This window comes from Cheilinus undulatus, linkage group 15 (assembly GCF_018320785.1).
Source record: "Cheilinus undulatus linkage group 15, ASM1832078v1, whole genome shotgun sequence".
Classification (NCBI taxonomy): Eukaryota; Metazoa; Chordata; class Actinopteri; order Labriformes; family Labridae; genus Cheilinus; species Cheilinus undulatus.
Window position 1 is genome coordinate 4,252,720 of NC_054879.1, and position 24,128 is coordinate 4,276,847.

The 24,128-nt window shown below is 39.0% G+C and overlaps 1 protein-coding gene across 1 annotated transcript in view; it reads right to left on the reverse strand.

Annotated features, from left to right (window-relative positions):
- The window catches only part of lrp1bb (low density lipoprotein receptor-related protein 1Bb), a 245,433-nt gene that overhangs the window by 190,324 nt on the left and 30,981 nt on the right, over positions 1-24,128 (reverse strand). The window contains exons 7-16 of the mRNA XM_041807111.1: positions 18,603-18,795; positions 18,306-18,449; positions 16,860-17,096; positions 16,342-16,522; positions 12,144-12,363; positions 7,616-7,805; positions 6,555-6,677; positions 6,094-6,237; positions 2,649-2,774; positions 1,560-1,673 (exon numbers count right to left, since the gene is read on the reverse strand). Of these exons, the coding sequence (XP_041663045.1) occupies positions 1,560-1,673; positions 2,649-2,774; positions 6,094-6,237; positions 6,555-6,677; positions 7,616-7,805; positions 12,144-12,363; positions 16,342-16,522; positions 16,860-17,096; positions 18,306-18,449; positions 18,603-18,795 (1,672 nt within the window). The remainder of the gene's footprint in view (positions 1-1,559; positions 1,674-2,648; positions 2,775-6,093; positions 6,238-6,554; positions 6,678-7,615; positions 7,806-12,143; positions 12,364-16,341; positions 16,523-16,859; positions 17,097-18,305; positions 18,450-18,602; positions 18,796-24,128) is intronic.

A 24,128-nucleotide genomic window follows, 5' to 3' on the forward strand; every position in this document is an offset into this window, starting at 1 on the left:
TTCACTGAGTGTCAGAACTGACAAAGTAAAGTTTTGCTGTAAATAAAGAAAAATTATAAAGAAATGTACTTAACCATCTGCAGTTCTACCCAACACGAATTCTGGTCTCCATTCTTTGAAGGTAAATCTGATTTTAACTTTATTAGACGACCCTAAAATTTCAACAAGTTTTCCATAACGGACAGCTAAACTAATTGTGGTATCATACTTTTAAAATTCCTAAATAAGAAGAAAAATAGCCACAAAATTAAACTTACCATAAAAAGTAAGGACATTTGTGTTTGGTGGATTCTTTCTTTGCTGCAACAATGTCTCTTAGCAATAAATCTTATATTGCTGTAAAGCCTGCTTATTTCCCTTTTAAATGGTGCCACATTTGAAAGGATCATGCATTTGTGGGATGAGCAGCAGAGCTGAGTATGTAGGGTGTACCCATGAAAAATTTGCCAAGACTTCTCTGCCAATGACAAACAGCTTATTCTGCTGTTGCTACCGACTCTTGTTTTGAGCCTCTGGTACCCACAGGTACCAGAGGCTCAAAACAAGACTACCAAGTGCTTAATTGGCACCTGACTGTCAGCACCTGTGAGCACGGGCCCCACTACAGTGGTCAGTAGGTGTCTGCTCCAAGAACCAGCCTGCCACGTTTGACTGATCTGTGTAGATCTGATCAATAAGAGAACGCCTGAGATAAGACTTTGCAACCAGTAGAAATTCCAAATCTCCACAGTCTTGGACCAAACTCTATCCTCCAAGATGACAAAACTAACCCCCACAGAGAAGGGTTTATCAGAGACCTCCAGAATTTGGGAGTGGAGAGGATGAGTGGCCTGCCAGCAGTCCTGACCTCAACACCATTGTACAAGTGATGGATCAGCTTGCTGCTGGTGCCAGAGTGACCAACACAACCACGCTGGCTGACTTGTGACAAGTGCTGGTTGCCGTCACACAGCAGTGTGGGACCAGGCTGTTGTGGTTGTGTATGTTTTTTCCACATGCTACTGAGGCTCGATATATGTTCTTTCTTCAGACTTAAATCCAATCCACCAAACAAGAGTCCATGGCAGCAGAAGCTGTTTGGCACTGATAGAAGATTTGGCAGCTATTTCATGGGCACAACTGACAATCTCAGCTCTGCTGCTCATCCTCATCCATGTTCCTTACAAATGTGGCACCATTTAAAAGAGAAATAAACAGGCTTTCCAGTGGCATAAGATTTATTTCCAAGAGGCATTGTTACAGCAAAGAAATGATCTACCAAACATTAATTTCCTTAATTTTTGCTATGTTTAGATAATGGTTGAGCCAGTATAGCGCAATTTGCAACCCAATCACCTCTTAAATGTGTTAAGATCATAGCTTATTCAGTATTGCTTTAAGAAGAAATTGATTCAAATACACTTTAAAGGAGACCAAGAAGAGATTTTCCTTACTTAACTCATTCATTAAATTGGCCCATTTACATTCTGGCCAAAAAGAGGGACTCAAATTGTAGTAGTAGCCCAACCAATGCAGAGTGGTATTTGATGTCATATTGTAAAAAGTGATGTTTGACTCACAGCATGATATTTCATCAGACATATCCCCACAGTCATCCTCCCGGTCACATCTCCAGGCATTAGGTATACATCGTCCATTCCTGCAGGAAAACTGGTCAACCTGACAGGGCTGGGCTGAGAGAGACAACGAAAACCCATTAATTTAACCACTCATGCGCAAGCCAATGCAAAACATCTCAAACAACTGTAATGATTACTGCATCTCCAGGATGTTACTGTCCACCTGGTGGAAACTTTTAATCACTCAATCGCACAGAACAGCAGGGAAGGTCTGAACGCCACAGGAAATGTGTTTTTGCTACATCGGCCAGTATTTACAAACTGCACTGCTGTGGTGAGAATGCATGAACAACACAAAAGTGATTTCTTACTGTTGTGGGATATGCATGTCAATCTGGTGGTGAGGGAACATTTATCATCCTGTGGCTATTGCTCATTGATTGATCCTCTAGGGATGAAAAAGCTTGTGAGAGGCCATTGAGGATGTGGGAGGCGAGGTGATATACTGTCCGTGTTGCCTCTATACTGTTGTCTCTTGTAGATGCTACAGCTCTTTGATACTCAAGAGTGCTTTTACACAATGAGATTGATTGAACTGTGCTGAGATGCAACGAGCAAAGGTAATGACTTTCTGGACAACACAAGACATCTCTGGTCAAGACTTTGATGTATAAACAACATCCAGGGTGAGCATATTGTAGGAAGATGTTATGGAGAGTGTTTTTGATCCAATGTTCAGCTGAGAAAACTGTTCAGTCTCCATTCCTCACATTCTACATTTGCCTGATTGAATTTGTCAATTGTAAATGTGCTTTAATCAATCAGCTGAACGGCAAGTAGTCCTGAAATCACAATATGTTTTTCTGATATCACTATCTCAGGAAATTACACCGTGTTCATTCATCAGCTGAGTTGGGACACTGACTGGAAATCAATCAGTGTGCACAGAGAGCTAAAGATAATGTCCAACAGGTTTTCTCAATTGCTAAAATTACAGGAAATTATCTTTGTTACACATCTAATAATAACTTTGAATTTATCAAATAGCAGCATAAATCTAAGAAAATATAAATGGAGTATAATACATACCCAAGCATGTGCTGTTGGCCTCATCCTCATTGTTACCACAGTCATTTGTTCCATCACAGAGCCACTTTTTAGGAATGCAGCGATTGTTGCTGCATTTGAACTGATCAACAGGACAGGTGTGATTGTCTAGAATGTAAACAGCAAAACAGGTCAGTCAGTTACTGTGTCCTTAAAATGAATAAATAAATAAAGCTAATAGGTAAAGTAAAACAATAAAGAAAACATACAACAAAGACAAAAACAAAACTTGCTTGACGTATGATATACAGTGTTTGAACTTTTTTCATGATTACAGTCAAGGTACTCAGACTGCTTTGCTTTAGGATGGACCGAAACAAGGCAAAGTGAGTTTTCTCAGTGGCAAACGTTTTATAGCTGATTTTAACACCCAAAGTGTAAATGTAAATCTATTCACAGTAAATGGTCTTCATTGACCATTGGCTCCCAACCTGGGGTCCGGGACCCCCCAGGGGGTGCGCCAAAAATCTTAGGGGGGGCGCGAGGCTTTGTCTGCTCTCAGGCTGCCAAAATTAGATCAGTAAATATTGACTAAAACCATGATAAAGCAGTTATTAAATAGTTTATCCAAAGGTTTTTAGATAAGAAAAACATGCATATGTCTTTTTAGGGGTTTATCAGTGAAACAGTTAGAATCTATGTTAAGTTTTTGACAGGAATATGCATCTTTTTCTTCTCTTTTGTGTTCTGGGGGGCTCCTCTTTTCATAGGTACATGTAGGGGGCTCCAAGGAAAGATGGTTGGGAAACACTGTTCTAGACAGTGTGATCCATTCAGTGTTAATCCAACTCTGTAGAAAATGAAGAGGTCTAATCTCCATCCACTGCTATTTCAAATCTAGAGGGCGGTGTTTTCCCATCATGCCTTTGTGCAGAGTGTTTAAACATGTTTAGATGTTGCCTGGTGCATAGTAATCACTCCTGGGATTCATTCGCTCAGGTTCCTGGTGAGTAATTGTTTTTTGTTGTTGAACACTTCTGCACCATGGATGAAGTTATCTACTTAGTCAGTCATTCCCTGACTGTGGTCATGGATGATCCACAACAGTGTTACTCAACCCTGCTCAACCAAAGAGCCAAACTGTTGAAAGATGCTTTTGCAAGAGCCCCAATCTAAATGGTAAAAAGTGGCAAAATGGGTTAATTTGGCAAAAAAATTAGACAAAAGTGGCAAAAATGGTCAATAAGCAGCAAAAAAGTGGCAAATGAATGGGTGAAAAAGGAGAAAATAGGCATACATTTTAAAAACCTGGGTGAAAAATGGCAAAAACTGGTGCTAAGTCACAAGAAATTGAGTTCCATGTGGACAAAAATGCAGCAAAAAATGAGTGGAAAGCCACTAAAATGGGCAAAAAAGTGGGAAAATGGGGGAAAGTGGCATTTAATGGCAAAAGGCATCTTGAATGGGGGAAAGCGGCAAAAAAGGGGGAAAATTTTCAAAAAAAGCAGGATAAGAGTGGCTAAAATTGATGAAAATAGCAAAAACGGGGTAAAAGTGGCAAAAAATGAACAAAGTGGCTAAAGAAGTGTTAAAAATGGACTGAAAGCAGCAGAAATGGATTGAAAGCCAAAAAATTTAAAAAGGGACAAAAAATGCAATGGAAATATGCAGAGAAAAAATAAAGGTGGACAACTAAGTTTGACCATTAGGACATACAAGAGCAGCAAATCATCACAGAGGAGCCAGGCGTTGAGTATCACTGATCTACAATAACACAAAGTGCTCAGACTAGCAACTCAAGGCATGTTCTAGCTCTGTGTCTGTCTCATTGCTTCTTGGTCCTCACAATGCCACAGCCGTTTAATGTGAGGTGGCAATGTTTATTTATCAAGACTGTAAAGTGCCTTTCACTGTGTAAATAATTAAACTATAAAAAAATTTAATATACACCTGATGTGAAAGGAAATAACAATATTGTGTTAAAAGTATGTCTTGATGTGTAAAAAACAACATTGTGAATATTAAAAATAAACTCTATGAGAGAGTTAAAACATTAAATCTTTCTAAAGTGTTATACTTGGACACTTTTCTAGTGTTAGATTTAACCATGTCAGTGTTAATTTAACACGGGTGATTTTGCCGTGTAGAGTTAATGTAAGCAATTATTAATCAGTGCTAAAAATACAACACTTAGATAGAGTAAACTTTTAACACTACACAACGTTATATTAAATCACCACAGACCAGTGCTGACCAGTTTGAAAATTCAACAATCACAGAGTTGATTTAAGTCTAACATAGCGTTAAATATTTATCACTTTTGAAAGTATAGTTTTAAATGTATGTAGTGTGGACCAATATAGACTATTTAAAAGTGTTCAATTCAACTTTTGAATTAGCAAGGCTGATTTTTCTGTGTAAAAGAATCCAGTCAATCTTATTTTTATAAAGGGAGTGAGAGAGTTAGTTGGTCCATTCAAGTCTTGTAATTTTCCCTCTGCTCTTTTCTTTTTTAAAACCATTTTCCCCAAACAGAGCCGAATGAAATCCTCAGGGGGCTCTTGAAGCAGTACCACTTATTGAATACTGTTCATACTAAACAAACTACTTCATAAAAATAATCTGCTGGTGTTTGATACCATCAGCTGAAACTGAACACTTCTGAATTCAACAATTTGCCATTAGTTCAGCACAATGACTATTCACGATTAAGCCATACAAAAATAACCTCTAACCTGATATTATGTGGCTTTTAATTATGGGTAAAAAGATTTTATATTTTCTTACTCTCAGCTTCCACGTGGGATTTCTTTGAGTCCTGTCCTCAGCTAATTTTGCAGATGGACCACCAAGTTTCTCCTTGTTGCTTGATCCTTAAACTGGGGGTAATGGAGTCTCCATAATATTTTTACAGTGCCTGAAGTATATTATTATGAGGTTCTAGATCTATGCCAATTTCACTACATAACTTGAAAAATATATTTAACTGGAACAACCAAGCTTATTATTTACTTAACATCACCTTTAAGCAGCTGCCAACAACATTTATCTATGTTGCAACCCCCCTTTTCCTCCCTTAGACACTGAAAATAAAGTTTGTGGAGTGTTAGAATACATGATGTTCCAGGAGAGCAGATAATTGATTTTTCAGCTTTGATATTTGGGCAGAGGATTACATTATGGTGCTAGCCGTCAGAGAGCAAAGCGTCTTACAGGGCGTTTATCCGTCTGATTTGTTAGGAGCAAAACAACTCCAGCAGGAGCATAAGGGAAGACAGCACTGGGGAGGAGGAACACTTTTTACCTCTACTTCAGTGACATTTTGGAACACAGAAAATGTCAGCAACAGAGTCAGCCTTAAAAGGCTTTGCTATGCTTGCAAGATGTATGGTTGTGTATGGAAGTTCATCAGAAGATGTAGAAATCTGTATTTGTGTGTGAATACAACGGGCTGGCCTGTACTGCAGACAAATGTTTAGATCCTCACAGCAGCTGTGGCTCTCCTCATCACTTCCATCCAGACAGTCATCATCGCCATCACATTTCCACAAAGCCCGTATGCAGCGATGATTATGGCACTGGAACTCATCACTTTTACATCGCTGTGGTTCTAGACTACTGCTCAATGTTTCTGGAAGAAGCAAAATCAACAGGAGATTTCCTATAAATAATGTGTTCAGTAGAAATATTGGCATAGCTATAATAGCAGGAAAAAACAAGTTAATAATGTCTCATGACCCTATGTGCTTCTTCTGGGACTTGGATTATATTCCTGGCATCCCAGGGCTAATTCCCAATCTGTATTTATTTTTTTTGAAAGCACATTTGCATATGAAAAGATAAGGCTATTATTTTATCTCGTCCCATAGGATGAAGCCAGGTTTACACTAGAGTGGGAGAAGATGATCTTAGGCCTCTTACTCTGTCTGATTCATTATGTCCTCCTACCTGCACAGGTGACATTGTTCTTCTCCAGAACCTGGTTGTCAGCGCAGGCACACACTCTGCCCCCTGGGATGGCAAGGCAGAGGGTACTGCAGCCCCCATAATTCACACTGCATGCATTGTCACCTGGAGAAATAGATCCCAAATTAGATGTCTTGCTCACTCAAAGCAAGATTTTCTCAGCCAACGTTAGATAAAAAAGGTCTCTGTTGTTGTTTTTTCTTTTCACAGTGAACAGGAGAGGCTCATGGTTCACTTCAAACCCAACAGAAATAACTTATCTCACTGATTCAAAGCTATCTCCTGTCTCGGAGGGACATGACAGGTGCTTGCCATGTGATCTGTGACTACGTAGATGTCTAATGAAGTATTGGTTATACGCCAAATTACAGACATTTTACATTTTTATCCTCCTCAGAGAAACTATTAGTCTTCCTGGACAAAGCCGACACTCTCCAAACTATATAATGTCACATATAAAGTTAAAGCACGAGACAACTTTGTCACTTTAATTTAACAGGAAGTCCACAGGCAGCCCCTGAGCCCATGAGATAAAGCTTTTGGTTTTGTGATCCAATCATTAATATTCAGGGACTGGATAGCCAATTAATCTATGCAGTGACATGAACGATAGAGAAATGTCCAGCAAGAGTACTCTGTTGAGTGTAACCTATGCTGCAGATGGAGTAGACTGTGAGGGTCAATACAGTTCTCTACTGTCACAGCATGAATCCATCATCATTTGTGAGAGAACTGAGCAAACTCCTGCAAACCTGGGTAACCTTATTTAACTTCACTCTGAGCCCCAAGTGATTTTAGAGTTGCTGTCAGAGTTGATCAATGTGCTGGATAACACTGTGAAATCTGACACAAGCAGGCACACATGAAGTGTCTTGTGTTTTTATCTCATTTAGTCCTCTCTGTTAAATTAGTGTGTATCGGGTGCACAAACACTGTGTCAAACAACAGAGAGTGGCTCTATTTCTGGTGCAGCACAGCCCCTTCTGAAAGGAGAGCTATGCCTCATCACTGGATGAAGAGCGCATGAAGGAAAAGCAGCCAACCTTGCTGATTCTGTGCGTCATAGACACGCAGGCCAAACAGTGGTGGTCTCTCGCTTCGAAGCAGAGTGACATCACCGGTGGACAAGTCCAACTGGAATACAGAGGCATTCATATACTCCGTCCAAAAAATAAAATTACGATAATGAGAGATTCCAAATGGATGGTTCAGCTCTTTTCCATTGTACACCACCTGCAACATGAAGCAAACATGCAGTGTAATCAAAAAATCAGAGGAGCCATGAACAGGCACAACAAAAGAAATCAATCAGTTCAAACAGCTGTAAGAGTATGGAACTAGAAATGATCACAGTATATGATGAATGTGATTCAATTTCTTTGCTCAAATTTATTCATACAGAGCTGTCTGCCTATAATAATGTTTGCTAGAATCTTGGCATTGATTAAATAGCATTTGCAAATAATTCATTAGCTTAATATGCCAGCACAACCGGAGTAGACAGGAGCAATTGAGGATGAAGGGCTGTCTTGTTGGCAGTTGTTGTGGGAAGAGGAGCAGTTTCAATCATTTCACTGCTTTGCACATTAACATTTTATCATTCCTAGAACTGAGAAATCAGTGTTGGACCCTGTAACAATCAGACAATATTGATCTGACTTCAAAAGTCAGCCACTGATAAAATGTCAAATAAAGACGACAGCTATATGAACAGCAATTACTGCCTTACATTGTTATCAATCCTCACACCATTCCAGTTAAACTTCACATTCTGCAACAAAATGAAAGCAGAACAAAAGCTCTGCAGGAGTAGAGAGAGGGGAGATTGTCCCATAATCATAATGTTCTCTCTTATGGATTAAAATCAAATACAATAATTGGACCAAGTGAGGTTCTTCCTAGGCATTGCAGACATGGCATCATCTCCCAGTGACTTTGGAGCAACAAGCCCAAAACTTTATCAGTTCTTCTTGAATTCAGAGTGAATATTTGGGCCAAAATAATTCCTCCTAGCATTCATGAGGTGTCGTTTTTTTCAAATCAGAAGGAAGAATAATGATTAGGAAAGTGATGGGATGAACTAAAGTTTGAAATGTCAGAATAAAACCATGAGACATTTGTTGAAGTTTGTAAATGCTCCAGTTATCTTGGTCATTTGATGAAAGCAGAAATGTCTGATAATGGGTCAATGACGTGATGTGTCCATTTTGGTATCCAAAACATATATTTTGAATATAAAAATCTATACTTATAAACTAAAAGTACATTATACGCTTTAATTGCCCTCCCCCTTTTTGAATACTAGTAGAATATATTATGAGTAATAGAAATTTGAGGATCTATGGTGCTCAAAACTGTCAAAATTTCACTAGGATAACTGTCTGCACCTAAAATCAAGATGCAAAAATGCTCCAAAAACCTTAAAACTCTCAATGAAACTTTAAATTTACCCATTGGGCATAAATGTGTGGTTGTTTACAAGTATGTATAAATCATATCGTGAGAATACTGCACTTCATTTCATTTTTATGTGTGAAATACTTTTGTCCCAACACTGGGATTTACGCCAATGTCACTCGCGATAACAGACAATCAGGAGCGATTCTCATCGTCATGTGACATGAAGTTGCATCAAAAAGGAGTTTTTTTAAAGACCCTGAAAATATTCATAATTTGACCTTTTCAGTGACTGGTACAACGTGACACAAAATCCTGTGTCATACAGGTCAACACTAAAAACAAATAAATACTGTTGTTTCATTTGAAATTGGCATATCTAATGTGAAAGAAGACACTAAAATGTTGAGGATCAAGGCCGTAGTTTTGATAGGTGGCTATATATATTGCTTTTAAAACTGCAAAGTTTTTTTGTCATTCGGGATAACAGCTTCTTTTTGTTATCCCACAATGTCTTTCATCAGCTTCAGTGACAAAAGCATAATTGTAATGTTTTAAGAACTTTTTTAGAGCTTGTCAGCAAAAAGAATATATGTTATTTATTTTTTATGATGATCATTTTATTGAAATTATGTGACAGACAGTAGTTATTCTATCAATATTTAGTACTTTTATACAATATAAAAGAAAGAAAATACAGTACTGTGCAGAAGTTTTAGGCATGTAGAGCCCTAACAGTTCTTCAAAGGTCCTGATGTTCCACAACCCCGAGCTGAAGAGGGAGGGCGGCCAGAGTCAGTGTCGACACATTTGACATGTACATGTGTCGCTCAGCAGCCAAGGTCCAGCTTAACAGCTTTTCTTTTGTCTGAGCTTTTGCACCCCTGGTAATATGCCCAGCAACCACCAACAGTTTTCAGGTGCTTAGAACATACACACGACAAACAGGGGGTTGTGGCAACCCTTCTACCTGCCCTAACAGTACCCTAGGCTATGTTTAAGCGCCACATCTACCCATAACTCCGCCCTAAAGCTGTGCTTTTTGTTTTGTTTTCATCAAATTATTTTCCCATGCCCTTGGTAATTTACAAAGACATCCAGAGCATTACCTGGGTTGTGTCATTCCTCATTCCTGCCCAATGGGGCCCTCAAGTGGGTGTACTGTAAAATACCAATTAATCTTCGGGTCCCAATTAACCGGGTGTAGCAGTACATTTTGATAAATAAACGCCTGTTCCAAATAAACGCCGGGTGTAATTTATCTCAAGCTCGGGTATGTGACTGAGATGAGAATCGTTTCGAACCAACTCTCAACTCCCCCTCCATTCCTGTTCTTCTCTGTGTTTAACTCATAGTTTGACTGTTTGAGCTCCGTAGCACTGCCCCTCTCTTTACGTGCCTCCTCGCAGATGAAAATATCCGCTGAATTGAATACTGACGGTGGCAAAGCACTTGTGGAGGGATTTTGCTCTGCTTTTCCACTGAAATCAACGGCCGAATCACAGGCAAGAAAACACTTCATCTCATCATGAACAAATTCTACACAGGACCAAACACCGCCGTAATTCCGCCATTGAATCAACTTCTCACTGAGCTGAGATACGGAAGCTACAGCGGCCAATAGGAACGCTCCCTCTGAGCCTGATTGGCTGAGAGTACTAGCTTCCTTATTGGCTGGGGCACCCCCGTCCCTTGCTGGTTTTCTCATGTCCCAGGGCCCCGTTGCAGCGATCCAGGATTCGGCCGTTATTGTTCAGCGTTTGGCCTTATATTATTTACCTTTTACCTTGCTCACCAGTATAAGCTTTGTGTTTGTGTAGTTTCTTACCAGTATTTAAGGTGTTTAGAGTTGAAAGAAGAAGAAAAAGTATAACTATGGTACTGTAATCTTGTCTTAAAAATGTAAAGGTGATATTTATACTGGTGTAAATAAACAGCTGGATTAAATTTACCATATTTTTCCATTTTTTTTGCCAAGCAAGATTTTTGTTAGAAAGGAATTCCCAAATAAATGCCTGGTCTGCTCAGTGATTGAAACAAATTAACGCCCGGGCTATTATTTTGTATTTTACGGTACTCGCCATTACATGCCTTACTTCAGCCTCAAATTTTGGCCCAAACATGACTAAAACTTCTGCACAGAACTGTATACACATCAAAAAATCTGAAAAAAAAAACAGGCTTGAAAAGACAAAAGGGGAAAGAGGAACAAAACAAACAATAAATAATTCTGAAAAGGTTAAAATCAAAGCTTGGCAACGATGGGCACATCAGCATGACATGAAGCAGAGTAAATAAATTTCTCTTCTACGTAGACCCCAGGGGAAGGGTTTACCAGATGTCCGTTGATGACAAGATTCCTAAAGCTATTCCAATCCCCCACACCTCAGTTTGCATCACTAATTCTTGACAGATATCATTCCCACTTCAAACTAAAGTATTCTGTTCTGTTAATAAGTCTAATGATAGACCCTCCAGTGCGGCTAGTTTACCTAAATGATTATACCAGAGATTAACAGAGGGGCAGAGGGAGCCTTCCATTCTGAGAAAAGAGACTCAACAGATCCTAGAAATAGATGCAGACGCTGTACAAAGGGGTGATAATATTCACTGATAAGGGTTTGCCCTGTATCATCCATTCACACATCTGCAGGATTTGGAGTATACATCTTTACAGCTGCGTTAAGGGACAGCTGATAATCCGTTATCGATCAAAAATTCCTCTTTGAGTAACGCATCTCTTTACGCTAAAGTATGTATGAAGCCAATAAGCAGACAGATTCATCAGTCTAACCAAACTCCATTAAAAAAATGCAATGTACCAGTTGTTTTCTTTTCCGGTGACAGAGAGGCCTGACAAAGCTTGAATTTTCACAAATCTGAATCATAATGTTATTTTGGCAAACACCCCACAGAAAAGTTAATATTGCCAGGAAGATGTTAAATGCTAACCTCTGGTTTGACCTGAACTAAATAGATGGCAGTGACTGCTGATGGGTTGTGTGTTGCATGTTTCTCATCAAATGACACATTTAACTTAATCAGAGAAAAATAATTTGTTGCTGTTTTCCATGCTTAAGTTACCAGCTTTTTGGGGGGAAAAGTACTGCAATTAAATCATAACAAATGTATATATCTTTGACCATTCAGACTGACCTTCATACATAAACTCACCATTCTTCCTGTCCCATTCAGATGAATCTTCTCGATATGATCATAGTAGGCATCACACCAGTACATGGTGCTGGTGCTGTGGTCCAAGGTTAGACCATTAGGCCAAAGCATGTTAGAGGTGACAAAAATGCGCCGGTTTGATCCATCCATCCAGGCTTTCTCTATCCGACCTATGCTGTCATTGACCTCATCCTCTTCCCAATCCGTCCAGTACATCCAGCTAAAAACATGGAAATAACAACAATTATTGCATTGACTATTGAAATTACTCATTTTATAACACTTTTTTCCCCTCATCTTTGATTTTATTATATTTTATATGTCAGCATCTTAACTATGCCTGATGACATGCTTCTTTTTTTGTTCCTACATTTTGATTTATTTGTAATTTAATGTGTTATCTTTGCTAAGTGATATATGTCTGTCTTTTTGGGTGATTGGGTGATTTTTGGGTATTGTAATGTATTTTTTTTCCCAGTTGCACATCTCTTTCTTCTTAGGAATACAGTTTAATGTATTTCAGGTTTAAATGTCCTGTTGTTGCTTATATCATATGCCCTTTCATGATCTGAATGTTTTGAGTGTCCCACTTTTTACCATGTAAAGCACTTTGAATTGCTCTGTGTATGAATAGTGCTTTATAAATACACCTGCCTTGCCTGACTCTGGTTCTGAGTCAGATCAATAGATCAAACTCAGATCTAGATGAACACTGATCATATCCGCCACTCAGAGAAAGGTAGTGTATCTCAGCCGCCTGCTCCTCATTCATCCCTGCCATCACGTCATGACGCACTGATGTGACGTGGTTGTACTTGTTGTTCCCTTCATAAGCTTCCTGCTTTGAAATATCAATCAGAGCATGTTTGACAGCGTGTTTCAGCAGGCTTCTCTCAGGATGATGTACTCATACCACAGTGAAATTTACAATGTGGGTTCTGCTTTTGTTGACTCCTGGGAGACATGCCTTGAATCTTTTATATGTGGTTTTGATTCATACGAGGAACATAAAAGACAACTCAACCCGCACTGATTGCTTTTCACTACATGTCATGTGTGTTCCCAAATTAAATTGAACTAAATTGGAAACCTGATTTCCCATACAAAAAAAGAAACATCCTTGCATTTAAACACGAGTCCTATCTTAAGACATAACTGCCTATCAAGGAGTCCTATCTTCCACACTAAAAAAAAAAAAAAAAAAAAGTTTCCATTGTACCATGTGTGTGCTAAGAATGCAACTCTCAGTGGGCCTATAGTATTTGAAACATGATTGGGTCAACTATTTGACATGATCTGTTCTCTAGTAACCATGCTCAGGGGATTTGCTCTGTTTGAGCGCTGCTGACTGAGCCATGTGGCCCCTGTTGCTCATCAATGATAGAAGGCTGGCTAAGGGAAGATGAAACAGAATAGGATATGGAGGTGAATGAAGACTCCCTCTGTGTTAAAGTAGTTTCGTTACGGCCTCATGAATTATTCAGCCAATCTCTGCACTCCTATGCAGATACACACATTTATACGTACACTAAACCTAGTCAGATGGACTGACGGACACCATGTTTGCACTTTTCAGATACAAGTAAAAACATATTCCTTCAATTGAATAAAGAACTACTATCATAATTATAATTTAAGCATTAACTTTGTCATTTAGATTCATTTATTTTGATTATTCATATTCTTTATGTGCAGTTTGTTGCATTAAATAGGTAAAATAAAGACATGGACATAGTACATGTGGTGTTATTCTTCAGTAATTTGCTGAAAAGCAACAGCTCTAACCCTTAAGTGATACAATAAATAAAATAAATGTGAGAACTATTATCAACCTTGTGTTAAGCTGGTACTTTATCTTTTGCAGAATAAATGTACTCATGTAGCCTAAGATGAATTAAAAGGTAATCACAATATAAAGAAAATGAACAACATGAATATCATTAGGGTTTTGAATATGCAATCAAAAAATAACAATAATAAATGAACATGCCTGGATGATTGATACAGACATGTCAATCTTTATCTTTGAGTGACAACAGCTTCGTTAAAAAACAATGCAAGCTTATAAACCCAAATAGCCGAGCTACACCACTCAAGTCAAGTCATATTTTTGCGAGGATTTTTAATGTGCATACATATACGGGATTCCTTATGCAGCAAAGATAGACTACTGTTAAGTCATCCTTATCATCTCAACACAGGCTAGAGGATGCAAACAGAGCAGAAAATAAGGTAGTGAGTATGCAGCACGGAAATCAGTAGGAGAGGTGCATCCATTTTACCTGAAGAGACCCTTCCAGCAGAGCAGATAGAGATCAAAGAACTGCCGGTTTCAGGTTGAATGCTACCTCTGAAGCCCAAAACTAGCTTTCCTAATCACTTGTGCTGCCAGTAGGAGGGTTGGAGTTAAAGTTATTAATCCTCATACAAAAAAGTGATATGATATTTCCCACCCCCAACATTCCTGTTACAGTATTTATGTCAGGGCTTAAATGCTGAAGAAAAGGCTAGAAGGCTACTTACTTATTAGTCTGAATAATTTATGGATTTGTCTTCACAACAGCTGTTTCTTTTTCTTTTTCTTGTGTCGGGAGATGTGCTTTAGTTTATACCAAAGTGATACATTCTTAAATCCTTGGACTTCTAGTATGATGCATATGGGGCATCAATTTGAAGAAGTGAGTCGGTGTAATTACAACATAAAACAAATCACAGTTCCATAACAAAACGAAAAGGGTTGGTTTGTTGCATGATCTTAAAGCAGTAAGACAGCATTTTATGGGAATGCATTAGAGAAACTCAGACTCTCATTTCTGCTATGGATTTGCAGAGAGTTAATACGATTTTAGCCTTAAGTGATAATCCTTGCGATCCTTAAGAAACTCAATGATACTGTATGTCTAAGACCTCCTCTATACAGTTAATAGAATCTATCTTGGGAAAGTAGACTATGGCTTTCATAACTGGGATCTGGTTATTTGTTTGGGGGAATGTCTCATTCTTTCAGATTGATATTTGCATTTACATTTATATCAGGCTGGATGAAAATTAATAAAGTCTCCACATAAGTATCTGAAGCAGTAATGAAACAAAAAAGTCATGAAACTGCTGCATATATCAGTTTTTGTTATAAATTGATGTTGAACTTTCTGAAAATGCTTTTAAACCTAAGTGAACAAATTGAACTATAATAAAACATGTACAAACCAGACACACAGCCTGAGGTGTAATCTAGCACAAATCCATTTTTGCAATCCTGTGTGCATGCCAGACAAAGAAACTTTGACATCATACTTAAATTACTTTTATAACTGACTGAACTCATGACCCAACCAGTTAACTGATGGTTTCTGGATGAGCAGTATACAGTGCCTTGCATAAGTATTCAATTTGAACTGTTCACATTTTGTAGTGTTATCAACTAGAGTTCAAATTGGCCTTAATGATCTATTTACTATATGATAAAGACAAAACGCACAGTGCTTTGAAGGTGCAAAATACATTTTACTCTGACACAAGTAATAATAAGGAGAACAAAGCAGTCATCTATTGCATATACACAAAGTGCAGTGGTTCTCAAATGGTGTGGCAAGGTACACCGGTGTGCCTTAAGGCAAGTCTAGGTGTGCCTTTAGAATTTGTACAACAATGCATCATTGATTTAACTGTACAATGACTGAAGATACTTTAAATTAAGCCTAGCGTTAGTTCCCAATTATCACGTCCCAGCTCCCACAGCCAATCACAACTCTTTCTCTCAACACAGTGGGCCATTTAAATATGACGCACTTCTCACTAACTCCTGCATGCATTACTGCAGATGCACCACACTGCTGCTAGCAAAGCTTAATCCCCTCCACCCCAGCCTCCTCCTTTATAGCATAAAGCTTGTTGCACCCTCATATTAAGATTCATGTCTAACTTGGTGACTGTCAGGTGGACTCCATTTACTAATTATCTGACCCCTGAAGGCCACTGGTTGTATTGGATTTTACTTGGGGATTTCACAGTAAAGGGGGTGAATGCATGTGCAATCAACACTTTTCAGGTTTATTTGTAAATAATTTTGAAAACCATGAATAATTCTGATGTACCTGATACAAATATTCTGCAAAGAACTGCTGCTGGCTAAAAGGATTCTCCAGGTCAGTCTCTCTCTCATACAATACGTTTCAAAAGAATGTTGTCTTTTCCTGACCTGTTAAGAGGATCGACCACAATGGCCCGTGGATGTGACATATTCCCTTCCAACAAAGTCTTCCTGGTCTGGGAGGCTCTCTCCAGTCTGGCAACACTGATTGTCTTTCTGTAGCCATCATTGGTCCAATACAAGTTATTTCCAATCCAGTCCACTGAGATTCCTTCAACATTGTCAAGTTCTAAAACAGAACCAACAGAAGAAAATTCAGGAAAAAAAACTTTTTGGCAGTTCAAAACAAAACAGTGATATCTGTTTGATGTACATGAAAAAAATAGCATTCATGAATGGAGTCACTACAGACCAATTAAATGGGATATCGCAAAAAATGTAAGGTACACTGCTACTGACGATAATTGATAATTTTGTATTTTTACAAATGAGGTCAAATGTAAAAGCATGAGCCAAAGTTTGAATGGTTTCAGCCCTCTATAAATTTAGTAAATAAATTCCTGATTTATTTCTTTTTCTATAAGGGTGAAAATGATGCAGTTACATAAAAGAGGAATTAGACTCACCATCTTTGAGTATTGTTTCTCTATTGCTTCCATCAATTTTCTGCCTTCCAATAAGGAAACTGGTTGTGTCAGCAAAATAGATATGTCCTGATTCTGCATAGAAGTCGATGGCACGAGGGTTGACCAGGTCCTCGATTGGCACCATGTGTTCATCGCTGGATTTGATATTCATATCAAGGCCTCGGATTACTCCAGGACGGCCCTTACCGTAGAAAAGGAAGAGATCGTTTTTGGGCTCTACGAGGCAAGAAAGGACAGACCTTTTTTTACTGTTATTGTCACTTAATTGGTCCAATTCATCAGTGCTGATCCCAGCATTAAACCCTTTTACCAACCACATTGTTCTTATATGTGAGCCAGAACTAGGCCCATCCATTCAGCTTAATAGAGCCAGTAATCAGTGCCAATGACTATAGTCTCCACCTTCAATCATGCCTGCTTCAAAGCTGTCCTAACAGTAGAAGGAAAATGCTTGAGCAAACAGACAATGGCAACACTTACCTTGGCTCGTAACACTGTTTCTGATTTTAAATATAATAGTGCCTGTGTAGAAAGGCAAACAGAGGCCTAGAAAGCTGAGGCAACTCCTCAGCGGCCCAGAAGCCACTCAGGGGGCTATATGTTCTCGAACCCTTTGGGATCCTCCAGAGAGGGAAAGGAGGAATGAAGGAGGGCTTCCAGTGAGAGATGCAGACCTCTTCTCGCTCTCAGCACCTACCCAGGAGACTGGGATGCTGGGGGTGAGGACCACACATGCCTCACTTCAATTTATCATTCTGTGAGGGAGAGACCTACTACCCAGGAGACAATTAAGCATTGCAAGAGACCCAGATATCAAACCCCACAGTGACTGCTGTATGAAGAAGCACTACCATTTAGTACCGAATCTCATTATGTTTAGGGAGAGGAAAGTGCAAGCAAGACAGAGATAGCTGGTGTCATCAGAACATCTATGAGGGGGGAATAAATCAAACGTGTCATGCCAGGCCTCCCAATGCTTCGTTACCCCGATCGAAAAGTGGCGGGCCCTCAGATCGTGTCATTAATTTGATCTACTGCTTTTATTGTCAACAACACAATGTCCAGCAATTGATCAGACAAGCCAGCAAATGCAGACAAACTTAAAACCTCATTATGACAATAATCCATCAGGCTGGCAATGAGTCGATAGTGGAACGTCACTTTCAAATTGGTCGGTGTCCACCAGCACTCATCTTCATCACTGTAGGTCTGCAGCTAAAGCATTTGTATCCCTTCCCATTTTCAGAATGACACTGAACCCTTTCAGGCGTATGTCAATAGCAGAAGCAGTGCTGATGCATAACATCACCTCCTATCATAGGTCAAGACTGTTTCTTAGGAATTGGAGCCACTTAGTTGATAACCAAAATTATAAATTATGCCCAATGATGCATCCTTTATGTCAATGATTAAAGATGTACTGACTTTTACAGGTCTGTCCGTCAGAGCCCAGGCTGAAGCCGGTACGACAGCGGCAAGTTCTGGACTTGTAGCTGCCACTTAGGAGGCAGATATGGGAACACCCACCAGGCTTTCCATAAGACACAATTTCACATGCATGACTCCTGACTGTGGAAGAAATCAGAGAGGATAAACAAAAAATTCAATAACACTGTATGTAGCATCCTCATTCTGTAATAACATAACTTAAGCGTATGGATTTCAAGACGTAGAAGACTGGCACTTACCAACATATGTTAACTTACTGGAAATGCCCTTTACCTTTTGGCTGAGTGAGTTTGTGGTAAACGCGGAGTTTTCTAGCTTTCCCCAGGCTGGCTAGAGTCCTGCCCTCTGCTGTGACGTTGAACCTGTGGATCTGTAGGAGCTCTGCAGAGGATGTCCCTTTGGAATGGTCAGAGTGGGTGGCATATAGGTAGTCCTCAAAAACAGCTAATGAATAAATGTACGACACCTGAAAAACAAAAGGATTCATTAAAGATTTTTTTCACACGTTCCCCGCAGCCAAAATAAGTGAAACCACAAGGGGCACACAAAGAAAACAAAAGCAAAAGTAAATTAATAGGAAGACTTTTATCTCTAATCATGCAGCAAGCATGAGGGGAGAGGTGGGGGGCGGTAAGGCTGTCAGTACATTTGGCAGTGCACATAGGGTCAAAATCTGGACTCCATGGGGAAGCCACTGGCCCTGACACCACAGCCTCTATGCCACATTTAGCAGGCTGACACCCACACACAGCGACATGGCTGGAAGAGCTTTGTTCACAGGAAGTACACATAGGCTCACTGGGTCACACCTTAACATCTGAGGCACCATGAAACATGCGTCAGAATAAAGAAAGAAAGAAAGAATAAACCACTCAACCATCTCTCTCTGTGGAATTTGGCTTCAGCGCTGCATTTTAAAGCTACAATATGCAGAATTTCCACATTGAAATGTCTTTATTAAATAAAACATGACTGCAGCCATGTTATTGGTATTTTTAGATGAGGTCTTACATTACTTCATAACACTTTAAAAGCCAAAGAAACGCTTGATTTTATTAATTCTTACAGGGCATCTTGTCATGGTGGCTGCCTGTTGAGGCTTCTGTTGCTGTATCTCAGGTTTGTACTGCTTACCTGTTATTTTGATCATTATTATTCACTGCTTTTGGTTGAGGGCTTGATTATTTCTACTAGGGCTGAACAATTTTTGATGATAATCTAATTATGATTATTTTTACTTATTTTGGGATTGCAATTTAATATGCAATATTTTAGGTTCCCTATCTTATGTCATTTTTCAACAAATGCAATCAATAATTATATATCATAACTAGTACAATATATAATTCATTAAACTAGGAATTAATAAGTCAACAAAATATCTAATTGCAATTATTGTGGCTAATATCAAATTTGAGCAAAAGTAAATATCAAATTCGATCGCTATATTGAAGGGAATGATCATTTTTGTGTCACTCTCATTAAGAATTTTTTTTTTAAGACACTTAAATGTTTGTATCATAAGTAGGGCATAAAATCTCTGCTCCAGAAAAAAAACATGTATTAAACTGGTATTTCAACATACTTCAGGTTAAAGGAATATTGCACTGTCTGTGATTCTATCATTGCATCAGGCCATATTGTGATTTAAAGGGGTACTTCAACATTTTGGCAAATTTGCCCATTGTCATAATTCCTATAGTCTTAGTAATAGGTTCGTTACCTTTAGTTGTCCGTGCAAGCTATTTTTAGATCAGCACTGCCGAGTTCACAGCTGCTGTGCCAACTCAATGGAGACAGACGGTATTTTTGGCTTTCCCACATTAAACTCATCAAATACACAATCCAACAACTCCAAAACGCTCTCGTGCACAAGTTGTGACCTGCACATTCACCATGCTATGAAATAATAACGTTTAATTATGTAACATTACGACACATGAAGCAAATACTCAGGACTACTTTCCAAGTAAACCACTCGGTGGAGTGACACAGTGCACGCCTGTTGCAGTGTCGTAGTAACTTGGTAGTTCCGGCTGTGCATTTAGCTTTAAAACATCTCCATCTCGTAACGTTCCATGATTATTTCATAGCGTGGTGAATGTGTAGGTCACAACTTGTCCATGAGAGCATTTTGGAGTTGTTGGATTGTGTATTTGATGAGTTTGATGAGGGAGAGCCAAAAACAGGAACGTTTTTCTGCCACACCAAAAAAGATTTGGATCAGCACCTGGTCATAACATGAAACGTTTGTTGTTATATTTTCACAAAATAACATGGTATTCCTTTCATCATTGTAAAAACATTATCATTTTAATGCAAAAATGTAATAAGTTTCTTCTTAAAACATGAAAAGTGTCAAAGTAATGTTGTAATGAGGACGGGATGAAATGGTGTGCAGAGTAGCAGAGAGTGGATAAACTGAAGGAAGTGGTTTATTTATGCAGCTTGATTAAGTTACACTTCATGCTATGGATGAGACTTGGTGGGATTTTGTTGTTACTGTTGGACGATAACATTGTCATTAGTATACGGATGCTCTGAAGGATTTGAAAAAGCATGGGTCTATACAGAAGGAAGAATCAGTCCAACCCTCTGGAGGTAGCATTGTTTCTTATTGATCAGCTGGATGGACAGAGCAGGCACCATGGATACAAGCCACATAGTCTCAGCTGTATCTGGACTGGGGATGCTGTGATCCAAAGCACTGTGAGGCTTTTGTTACAGTTTTATGGTCACTGCTACTCTGTCCATCGTTTCATTACATCTTCATTACATCATTACCTTGACAGTTTTTCATGTTTTTACTGTAAACATAAAAGAATAAAACCACACAGAGCTGTAACAGCAGCAATAATACCACGGTATCGCAGTGACATGTGACCGTTTCAAATGGTAGGTCTTCAGGGCAAAAGTGTAGTTTTTTAGCGAAGCAGAGCAAAGGAAAGTGGTAACTACAGTCCCCATCAGCCCTTGTGTACCCATCATCCTTTGTGCCCTGCTTTGCTTGATTTAACAGTGTAAAAAGGGGGATACCATGAGTGGTGAGGGAGGATCCTATGGGGACACCTGAGCAAATGAACTTTTTGAGACCACGGAGGCTACAGTGACTTTTAAATCTGACGTATGGAAGCATTTTGGTTGTGAGCAAGGAGAAAAGGTGACATTCGATACTGCTTAAAATGCAGGTATTGGTATTGGTGAGTAAACACATTTATGCAATAATCCCGTATCATTTGATTTAGCTTTATATTCTGCAGCAGCAAAGAACGGTGGCTGCATGGCATTTTTTCTCTGAATATGATCGTTAAAATGCCTTCCAGACCAACGCTGTCATACATGACAAGAAGTGACACAGTTTATCAAAAGTTAAATAACTTTTAAACCATATATTGCTGCCTCTTACTTGTTTATCTTCTTGAAGCTAGCCGTTGTTTCGTCCCATTGACACTGTTGATGCCTTTGAATCCCCTGGGCAACATTTACTGTGAGCCTGGAACTTGTGTGACTTTTGGGGACTTTAACGATTAAATCCACACCAGTAAATACGATATTCAACGTCTTTTTATCCATTTTAATCCACTTGCGATAATTTATTACTGCTAGTTTGAATGCTAACTTGAATGCTAACTGTAATATTGTTTACCCTTTGTGTAGCTCTGTCAGCCAATAGCAGGCTGTTCTGTCATCACATCATACTGCCTGAATAGAGCATAAAGGAGAGCGATAGAGAGGATGTGATGCAGCCCGGTTAGGGGTGTTGATCATTAGATTTGATGATACCGATATTTTGGACAAAGATACAATATTTTTATGATATCATGATAAAAAAAAACAACGACCTGATAACCTATAAACTAGGAACACAACTATGAACATTTGTGTTAAAACATTTTTATTTAAAACAGCAAATATTTTCAGCGCCAAACATTTTATTTCCTCATATCCCCAGATCACTCTAAAGCACCGATATGGACTTTTTCTGCAACCCTTTATAATAATGATCAAAATGTTTGGCCTGTGTTCCCATTTTAGATTTTTTTCTTAAACTTATTTACACACATGTGGACAGATATATCTGCTCTATATCAGCTCTGGTATATGATGTTATATAATGGTTTTTATCAGTTTTTATTTATTGCAGTCTTGATTTTAATAAATGGAAAGGTCAGACAGAATACTAGAGCAAAGTTTTATTATAAAAGACGCTCCTGTGATGTGCAGCTTCATAACAACAGCGATGGGGTTGGGGGTAAACAGAGAACAGCTGTCCAGCTTGAACCATGTTAAGTTTGGACAGCTTATATTTACCTCCGCCAAGGAGGTTATGTGATCGGGTGGGTTTGTTCGTTTGTTAGTTAGTTTGTTTGTTAGTTAGTTTGTTTGTTAGCAACATGACTCAAAAAGTTGTGGATGGATTTTGAAGAAATTTTCAGTAAATGTCAGAAATGGAAAAAAGAAAGAACTGATTAGATTTTGGGAGTGATCCAGATCACCGTCTGGATTCAGGAATTTTTTTAAAGGATTTTTTACTATTAGGAGATAGGGCAAATGGCGAAGGCCTGCGCTGTCCGAGTGCTTTTCTAGTTTCATTATAAATCTAACATGAGACGGCGATGTAAAAGAAGTGTATCTGAGGAGACATGCAGCAGCGGACTTTTCCCTCTCTGTATATCTGCAGTCTGCTGCAGACAGCACTCCTGTACCTCAGGCATAATCAGTAGTGTTTCTATCCGTGAACGATCTCTTACGGCGGTTATATACAGATAAAGATGTACTCGTAGTCTGCAGACGAAGAGGGGAGACCCGTCCTGAAGCAGCGTCTGTCTGAAGGTTGTCACACAGCCAAGAGAGGAAAGGAAATCCTCTTTCTCTCAGCCGCAAAACTTTAAGCCACTACTGCTAGTTAGCTAGCTTGCAGCTAGCTTGTTGAGGACGCTGCCTGGGGTGGAAACTGTCAACAGGCGTGCGGTGGGGGAATCTCAACCAATTGATATGCGTACATTGATGAATCATTACACCTCTACCCCCTGTATTATTGTTATTTTAATATTTAGCAGTAAAACTCACTAATCAGCAGGAAAACAACTTTAGGGTCACAGAGATGCTGTACATTATGATTCTATTTGTTGAGCCATGTTCTGAGTCAATTATTGGTCTGAAATAATTTGCTAATCTGCACAGCCAGTCCAGTAAGTTCACACTGGTACTGGATCAGTACATGGTATCGGCCGATACCCAACACCTTGGTGTCAGAATCGTATCAGGAAGGAAAAAAAGGTATTGGAACATGGCTCATGAGAAGACACTTGGCAAATCATCACCCCAAAAAGATGCACAAAAATGTAAGGAGTAGAATCTGGCCCGGCCAGAAGACTCTTACGGAAGTGTTCACAATCCCACTTCCTCACAGCAGCGTGAAGGATCAACAGATCACAAGGCGTTTTAGTGAGAATGTCTGCAAAGACCTACATCTAGTTTCAGTGGTGGATAAATACTGGCACCAAAGGATAAGTGTATTTTCAAGCCTAATCCACAGCTATGGCACTTTTTTGCCATGTAGAAATATCTAAAGTGCGACTATTGTTTCTGAATTGCTGACGTCACTTTTTTCCCAAGCCTTCATTTGTTGTTTTGTTTTTTTTAACACAGTGGTAAAATTGTACCATGAGATTTTGATACTGTTACATCCATACTACCCCGTAATAACACGAGGATATATTGTTAGAACAAAAAACATTTCACATTATAATGTGATATACTGTCCCTGCTTCTTCCTCTTCTTTGTTGGTTGTTTGT